Below are 9,216 nucleotides of genomic sequence, written 5' to 3'. Positions count from 1 at the left end.
GGAAATTCTCACTGCACAGTCAGATTTACACCCTTGAAACATATCAACTGGCTGAGACATGTTTAAGGTCTGAGGTTTGCTTCTTTAGCATTGCACTGGAACTAAAAGGCTACTGTAATAGAAATAACTGCCATGTAAATGGATTTTTAGCCTCATAGTTCTGGTGCAAAACCAAAGACTAAACATGTCTTGGCCAATCGATTATTTTTGTAGTAAAAGGTACATTCCTTTAAAAAGTAAAGCCTTACTACGTTTTTGTCCTGGTGTTCTTACTAGCACAGGGTCCCTTAACTTGCAGGCGACACTTTATTTGCCACACTAAATTTCACAGCTTTCACAGGCTTCAGTGTACAACTGCCACAATTATACAAGGTATGCAAATGAACTTGAATTGTAAAATTGCATACATTAAGTGGAGCTACAACCACTATAACTGGAGGTTCTACAAACTAGAATCTGCAATGCTTTCCTGATTTGTTTTTGTCCTTTCTTTTTTTGTTATTTGAATTGGCACTCTCTTAAATTCAGAGGTACCAGATGTAATTGTGCAGTAGCACAAAATCATCATAAATGGATAAATAGACACCCATAGAAACAGTAAACAAGCTGTGATACAAACAGCTGAAATCAACAGAAATTTATTTTAACAGACATGCAAGCAAAATTCAGATATACACTCAGAGATACTTGAGGGGGTTGTATTTGTTATTCCAAAATACATTTTTCCTATTATGTCATTTTGAAATTTAGACAGGGTCTAAACTGAAAATATTTTCGAAAAGCTAAAAGAGAAAATTAATGAATTAATAATGAATTTCTCTCCAAGGATAAGTGTCTTTTGAGAACAGGAACACTCAGTAACACAGGCAGAGTGTGGTCCCAAGATACAGGAAAACTATTCAACCCTTAGGATTGGAACTGCAACACCCCTTGGAGCAACTTTACAGTAAGACAGAAAGACGTAAACTTTACAAAAAACGCAAGCACTACAGAAATGATGCTGCGTACCAAGACAGTAAGACATGTCGTCATTCCAGAGGTGGTTTTAAGAGCACTTACTTTTTTCAACTTCATTTTTTTTTTTTTTTTTGCTTCAGCTGAATTCTACATCCTTTAATGTACAATAACATCAGGTAGCAGTAAAACAGTATTGCATGTCACATACAGTGAACATGAAATACAGTGAAAAAAATAAATAAAAACTGTTAAAAAAAAAAATCAGATACTCAGTTAAGAGACCTTCCAGCCTGCATTAGAAGTAGATTGGTGATCAAAGTTGAATCCACAGTGTGAACGTCCCCCCTGGTAATCCATCATTAGTCCTTTTTCAAAACTTTTTCTCCCTGTCATTCTTAGGTGGGGCAAAGTACTGCAAAAGAGAGCACAGATTATTACATTAGTGATTATATTATTGTATTAATCTATCAGTCAAATGTCCATTTATTTGTGCAGGTAAATAAAAAGGGAGATCTGAGAGCAGACGGGAGAATGTGGACAGTCTGTTAAAAGACAGGTTCACCAAAAATCATATATATACTGTTTCCCCCTACACAGAAAATTATGTTAATGTTAATCAGCCAAGATATGTGTGCGATCTGACATTTACTCCTGCAGTTGTAGTTGAGCTTAAAGGCTAATATAATTTAAGATTTTTATGTGACATAGACTTCTTTTACGTTGTAGTAGCATTAGCCTTGTAGCTCCAGTACAAAACTAAATAAGTAAATTTCAGATATCAAATATGTCCTGACTGATGGACTCTGATAATGAGGAAAAAACAGTCTAAATTTGATTCTTCGGTAAACTATTACTTTGAAGCTATTGTGGTGCAAACGTGCAGTATCATCTGTGAGCCCATCTAACACAGACAGCACTGACGACATCTGTGCATAAAAGGTGAGGGTACCATAAAAAAGGAAGGTGCTACAGGTGAATACAGGGACAGTGGGTGAAACACTAGAGTAGCAGTCCATGACTGTTACCAGGTTAAACGGAAGATGAGAGTGTGACCTTGCATCGGTTGCTAAGGCGGTGCCAGACACAACACCAGCAAACATGGATGCACTAGTGTGAAGTGCCAGCAGAGGGCGCTTTGCTTATGGAATTCTGCACCAGAATTCCTCACAGTCTCTTACAAACCTCGATCCATCACATCAGACAACAGCTACCAGTGACAATCCAGACAAGAGAGGAAAGAGAACGGAGAAAATAAAAAAGAAATGAAAGCAAAAGAGATGGGCTGACATGTTTGTAAACATCTCTGTGTAACACAAGATGACTAAAGCAGAGACAACCAAAGACATTTTTCATTGTTATTTACCAGCAATGCAGAAACTATTAAATACAATATAACATTTGTTCTTATAGAAATTCTGATGTGACGCTTTAATTAATCATTACCTTTAAGGATGTAGTCTGTGAGAAGACTGGGTACTTTATCACTGTCATCCCTCATGGCCTGAAGAACTGTGGGAAGAAGAATAAAATGAGGAGGAAACAAAGCTTCAATAACTGCTGCACAGAAGTGCAAAAGCATCACTCACTTTTTGTAAGAACTTGTAGATCCTCAACTGACGGAGGGCATCCTTTCTTCTCATAAGGGATGACTGTAGTGAGATACTGTGAGAAAGTGGAAAAGACACTGGTGAAAAGAAGGCTAAGAAAAAAAATATAGTGTTTCGATGCGGCTGAAGAAGGAATGGCCATAGCTTCATACGGTGAGAAGCAGTAAAGGTCTAACCAAAAGCTGTCCTTCTGTGGCACTGCCCTAATGAACACTATATGAACCCTATTTGGCACCTTCATTTTGAAGAATAAAGGACATAGAAGGAAGGAATAGACATAGCCACCTGTTTTTCCCCGCCACCATGCCCAAAGGTTTGACGGAAACCATTTTGAATGGCAGTAGAGATGCTCTCCATGCTGAAGCGCTGAAAAGACCAGAACAGGTAGAGAAAAGCAAAGAAAGGTGAAGGGAGAGGGGAAGGAGGAAAGATCTCTCTAATGTGTGACAAGTAGGTTAAATTAGGTCTGCATGACGGGAATAAATTACCATACTGTGATTTGTGCTGCTACATAATGCGTTGAACATTGCTGAAGAGTTTCCCGATCGTTCTACCATCATACCACAACTATGACATCAAATATACAATATATCACAAAAGTGAGCAATGTGGGATATGTTCTAGTGTAAGTATAACAGACTTAATTTATTTGGGTATCTGTGTCTTATGATACCAAGAGGAAATCACTTTAGACTTGGAAGAACATATTTTAATGTCTTTAAGTTGACTTAATTGACATTTTTAATGTTTGTGATATTTTTGTTCTTTACTACTTTTTTTCATTTGATCCTATTACTTTAATCACTACTTATTCTATTACTTTAAGTTCATTTTAAAATGGGTCAGATTAACTAACATCTATTTTATTTGTTTTCTTAACACATGCAAGAGCCAGCTTTACATGTATTTGTGTTTTTAGATTTGAACAGTATTTCAAACCTACCGCATCTCACAAAAGTGAGTACACCCCTCACATTTCTGCAATTATTTTATTATTTCTTTTCTTGGGACTACACTATAGATATGAAACTTGGATGTAACTTAAAGTAGTCAGTGTACAGCTTGCATAGCAGTATAGATTTACTGTCCTCTGAAAAAAACATAACACATAGCCATTAATGTCTAAATAGCTGGCAACACAAGTGAGTAGACTTCACAGTGAACATGTGCCCAATTGTGTTCAAAGTGTCAATATTTTGTGTGACCACCATTATTATCTAGCACTGCTTTAACCCTTTTAGGCATGGAATTCACCAGAGCTGCACAGGTTGCTACTGGAATCCTCTTCCACTCCTCCATGATGCCATCACGGAGCTGGTGGATGTTAAACATGGTGGATGTTGTGTTTGGGGTTGTTATTGAGTTGGAAAACTTCTGTGTGATGCAGTTTCCGAAGGGAGGGGATCATGCTCTGCTTCAGAATGTCACAGTACATGTTGGAATTCATGTTTCCCTCAAAGAACTGCAGTGCCCCAGTGCCGGCAGCACTCATTCAGCTCCAGATCATGATGCAACAACCACCATGCTTGACCGTAGGCAAGAGACAGTTGTCGTGGTACTCCTCACCAGGGCGCCACCACACATGCTGGACACTATCTGAGCCAAAAAACATTATCTTTATCGTCAGACATGGTTCCAGTATTCCATATTCTTGGACTGCCTGTCTTCAGCAAACTGTTTGCAGGCTTTCTTGTGCATCAGCTTCAGAAGAGGCTTCCTTCTAGGACGATGGCCATGCAGACCGAGTTGATGCGTATAGTCTGAGCACTGACAGGCTGACCTCCCTCTTCTTCAACCTCTGCAGCAATGCTGGCAACACTCATGTGTCTATTTTTTGAAGCCAACGTCTAGATATGACGCTGAACACGTGGACTCAACTTCTTTGGTCGACCCTGGCGAGGCCTGTTCCGAGTGGAACCTGTCCTGGAAAACCGCTGTATGGCCTTGGCTACCGTGCTATAGCTCAGTTTCAGGGTGTTAGTAATCCTCTTATAGAATATACTGAATATCCAGTGGTCAGTATGAGAGAACTGTACCCAAAATGCCATAAATGTGAGGGGTGTACTCACTTTTGTGAGATACTATACGTTTGAAATACTGTTCAAATCTAAACACACTAAATACATGTAAAGCTGGCTCTTGCATGTGTTAAAAAAACAAATAAAGTAAATGTTAGTCAATCTGACCCATTTTAAAATGAACTTAAATAGAATAAGTAGTGAATAAAGTAATAGGGTCAAATCAAAAAAGTAATAAAGAACAAAAATATCACAAACGTTAAAAATGTCAATCAAGTCAACTTAAAGACATTAAATTGTGTTCTTCCAAGACTAATGTCCTCTTGGTATCATCCATCCATTTTCTAAGCTGCTTCTCCCTCAGCATCACAGGTGGGTGCTGGAGCCTATCCCAGCAGTCATTGGGCAGAAGGCAGGATAAACACTGGACAGGTCACCAGTCCATCACAGGGCAGACAGACACCCACGGGCAATTCAGCATGTCCAATTGGCCTGACTGCATGTCTTTTGACTGTGGGAGGAAACCCACACAGACACAGGGAGAACATGCAAACACCACACACAGAGGACCCTGGTCACCCAACCAGGGAATCGAACCCAGGCCCCCCTCGCTGTGAGGCGACAGCGCTACCCACTGTGCCACCCTCCTCTTGGTATCATAAGACACAATTACCCAAATAAATTAAGTCTGTTGTACTTATACTATCACATATCCCACATTGCTTAACTATTCCTGTTTTGGCTCCTGACTCCATCTATTTGTATATTAGGTATGTCTCTCTTCTTGCTTTATTTACCATGTCCACGCTGTCTTTCCTCCTAATTTATGTTCAGTTGGGTGTATGCTTACGTTCTATATTTTGGTTAATCGCCAAGCCTCGTCATCATTGACTAGAGCGTACTACTACATTCTCCTTTGTCGAGTGAGGTTCTAAACTCAATGGGCTCTACAGTGACCACTTTAAACCAGCTCTAAGATAAGTTGGACCAATGTAAAAGGTAAAGTTAAGTTCAAGTTCATAACTCAGTTAAGGCTTTGAGTGCACCTGATGCTAATATTTTTAAGCAAACATCTACTGTTATCCATATGATTCTGATATTTTAATGAAGCACTACAATGGATGCTAATACTGCTCTAACAATTAACAAGCAATACAATGTGCATTCATTCCAACTTTCGTGATGCGGATGGGAAGTCGCAGATTGGAAGGAGGTGTTACTCACACTAGTTGGTAATCTGTCCATTCTACCGTGCTGGGATCCAGCTCCATTCTTTAGTTTCCTCTTCTTTTTCAAGAGTTCTCTATGTTCTTTCTGCCGGTTTTGAACGTCTATTAGCACAGAAATGAAACTGTTCTTCACCTCCTTCTCAAAGTCCAGCTCATCTCTCAGAGCTAGTTGCTGAACCAATTCCTCAGAGTATCGCCGGACAGCAGTCTCTACCTCCTCCAGTAACTCATTCAGCTCTGCAACACTGAGGTTCCTCACTCCTGCAGACACATACAGTCAACATAAAGCAACAAAAACATCTCAGAACAAACATGAATACACAGTCGCAGAGTTTGAATTTAGGCAGGCACTTACTCTCCTCATAGCTGTGGCTGGTGCTGCTGGATCTTTTTATCAGGTCAGGATGACAGTTGTGTTCTGCTTCCATGTCTGGAGAGTCCTGCATCATCTCCTCTATCTCTTCAATCACCTTCAAGACAATGAATAATAATAAGCATCATTATGTACAGATGCAATATACATTATGCAATATTACTCATAAGCAGGAGATGTAAATGTTTGATCTTGATTCTTCAGGAAAAGACTGCACCCTAAAGTCTTAAATTCACCACAATTTGAATTGACTGAAGATGCAAATGTAACCAGAGGAACTACTTTACACAGTTATGAAACAAATATAGTAAAAACAATAAGCCCAGCTTTCTGGAGAAAAAATAGCTGGAGAATTTAGTTCTGGCCAAAAATTCATACTTTATTTAATATTAGTTAATGATAGTGAACTCTCAAGTTCCAAAATCAGTACTGTTCATTCACCACTTTCAGACTGATGCATCATGATGCACTGAAGGAGTTTTACACCTCTACTCCTAAGTGAAGCCTAAATTCCAGGGCTTCTACAAGTTCAGCTATGAAATGCTGCTATGTTTAAGTGAAGCTGTGAAAGAGCACCTGCTCTGCAGTGAAGAGGGGCTCCTCATTGATGCAGGACACAATGATGGAGTGCATGTCCATCTGCTCCCTCACCTCCTCATCATCAGATACATCCAAATTAACATTATTCACCCTCTACAGTAGGAAAAAGGCAGAAACAGTTTTAATCAGAAATCCAATAGGAATCTAATCAGAAACCTAACTGACTGAGGGACAGAGACAAGGATGTGTGACTCACCGGCCCATCCTCAATGTTCAGGGTGGGAAGGTGAAGTAAGCGAGCCCGAGACTGATTCCAGTCCACAGGCATGACGTTTCCGTAATTATCTGTAAGTGCGTTCCATATCCTAGAACAGTACGAGGATGCCCATTAACCAACTTCTTCACTGACCATTACACATGAACAGAATGCATACTGGCTAAGACAAAATTAATATAGTACATCAGAGTTACTTAAAGCAGGCGTAATGAGATTAAGAGACCCTTATTTAGTCCCACAACGGGGAAATTTCACCTCCACCGTGAAGTGAAACACCACATACACTCTATGCCCACACTTGCCCGAAGCGGTGGGCAGCCCAATCCGCAGCGCACGGGAAGCAGTTGGGGGTTAGGTGTCCTGCTCAAGGACAACTCAGTCACATGCTGTTGGCTCTGGGGATCGAACCAGCGACCTTCCGGTCAGGAGGCTGGTTCCGTAACCTCCAGCCCATGACTAATGAGATTTTATCATGTCATTTTGTAATTTGTATTATGTAATATTATATATGACACACACAAACATTATATATCCATCCATCCATCCATCCATCCATTTTCTAAGCCGCTTCTCCGTCAGGGTCGCGGGAAACATTATATATATATATATATATATATATATATATATATATATATATATATATATATATATATTAACCTGCGTGTTAGACTAAAGGCTGTAAAAACTGTATTTGATTTATTCCAATATTATTAGTCGCCTATTAAATCACGTCATTCCCCCTGTATGAAAAACTGAACTCCATTCTCCAGAGTGGATGGCACGTGATGGCACTTAGACAGGGAGCTTGGCTACATGAGATGCAGTAATGCTGCCCTTCATTTTCGCTACACAATAACTCCAGACAAACAATACAGCAACGCCTCAAGCCCAGTGTAAAGTAATGGATAATCATCGAGAACCTTAATGGACTGGCAAAGCAAACAAATATGAGAATGCGTAATTCGGTGACTGTGTCGCTGTAATGAGTGGGCTACCCATCGTGAATCGAGCGAAACAGACGAAAACGGAGCCACAGTCGCAGCCTGCTCTTGTGTTTCATGCAGAAGCAGCAAAACGATCAGCCTGCTGAAACAGTATCTCCTGATCCTCCGGTATCGTGTAACGCCTCGGGCGACACGTATAAACCCCTCCAGCTCCGCACACTAACATCCTCACTCTTCCACTTACTCGTCGTTTTTTAAGACGGTATCCTCGGATATCGGTTTTACTGGTGCTATTACTTCGCTTTTAGTGCCGATATGTCGAAAGCACGCCTTTAACTTTTCGTCGAAACCAAGGAGCAGCTCCTCCATGGGTTTGACAGCGAGGGTCTCGCCAGAGAGGCCGTTATCAGAGTCGAGACAGCTCTCCAGCAGCTCCGCCACCTCCTCCGCGTTCACGTTGACCGGAGCCAGTCGCTTTTGCTGAGCTGAAAGAGGCTCGAGCGCGCTGAAAGCCTGAAGCTCCTCATCAGGCTGCGCTGCAGGCGCCGCCATAGCTGCAGCAGCGAGGGAGGGACATCCACGCTTCGAGTGCCCCATTCAGCCCCGACACAGCGCAGGAATTCTTCATGACAACAGCATCTCTCTCTCTCTCTCGCTCTCTCTCTCTCTCTCACACATACACACACACACACACACGAGCACTAGCCCCTCCCCTAATTCAGACACTCTGTACAGTGGCTGTAACCTAATGTTTATTTCGGCCCTGTCATTTTATACACTTTAAATATATGGTGCATCTTTTAAAGCATTAAAAGCATCAAGTAACTTGTAGCACCGCTGGCATCTTAGTTTTTCACACTGACCATGACATGATTCAGAGGCACTGGTATATCATAAACTACTTGGTTTATATCTTTTTTTAACAAAGAGGAGATTTGCAGTGTCTACTGGTGACATGATGTCTGCGAGGTGCCTCAGGGACCCATCCTGGGCCTGACATTATTTTCTCTGTATGCTTCTTCTGCACTACTTAATGCAGCACTGTAAGATCTCGTGTCATTTTTATACAGATGACAAAAAGCTGTACAGCACAAGAAAACCTTTTGTGGATTAGTCAGTGTCTAACAGCTATTGAGGACTAGATGTTTTACAACGGTCTCAAGTTGGTTGATTGTCGGTTCTGATCATTTGCAAGTGCTTGGTCTTTGGGGGTCAAATGCTATGTTTTTCTAGGAATCTAGGGGATGTTTGACCCTTTTGAACTCTCCAAA

General features: G+C 40.9%; 1 protein-coding gene across 2 annotated transcripts; it reads right to left on the bottom strand.

The window, feature by feature from the left end:
• Positions 1-622: 622 nt before the first annotated feature.
• On the bottom strand, positions 623-8,609 carry fez2 (fasciculation and elongation protein zeta 2). Of its 2 annotated transcripts, XM_017709165.2 has the most exons (9): positions 8,190-8,609; positions 6,981-7,089; positions 6,761-6,877; positions 6,167-6,281; positions 5,807-6,072; positions 2,850-2,930; positions 2,544-2,619; positions 2,401-2,466; positions 623-1,369 (listed from the first exon to the last, which is right to left on the bottom strand). In XM_017709165.2, the coding sequence occupies exons 1-9, from the start codon at positions 8,540-8,542 to the stop codon at positions 1,353-1,355; spliced, it is 1,200 nt and encodes a 399-aa protein (XP_017564654.1). In that variant the 5' UTR covers positions 8,543-8,609; the 3' UTR covers positions 623-1,352. The 2 variants fall into 2 exon arrangements, with proteins under 2 accessions (XP_017564654.1, XP_017564656.1); XM_017709167.2 differs by lacking the exon at positions 2,850-2,930.
• Positions 8,610-9,216: the final 607 nt, after the last annotated feature.

The sequence above is a fragment of the Pygocentrus nattereri genome, chromosome 3, assembly GCF_015220715.1.
Source record: "Pygocentrus nattereri isolate fPygNat1 chromosome 3, fPygNat1.pri, whole genome shotgun sequence".
Lineage (NCBI taxonomy): Eukaryota > Metazoa > Chordata > Actinopteri > Characiformes > Serrasalmidae > Pygocentrus > Pygocentrus nattereri.
This window is presented reverse-complemented; position numbering and strand designations above follow the sequence as displayed.

Bases quoted from the DNA above. Each gene is read 5' to 3' on its own strand.
- fez2 (XM_017709165.2), bottom strand. From the start codon at position 8,542: ATGGGGCACTCGAAGCGTGGATGTCCCTCCCTCGCTGCTGCAGCTATG. The intron at 7,090-8,189 runs GTAAGTGGAAGA...GTACTGTTCTAG, and splicing joins ACCGTCTTAAAAAACGACGA to GATATGGAACGCACTTACAG. The intron at 2,467-2,543 runs GTGAGTGATGCT...TTCTTCCCACAG, and splicing joins TCTACAAGTTCTTACAAAAA to TTCTTCAGGCCATGAGGGAT.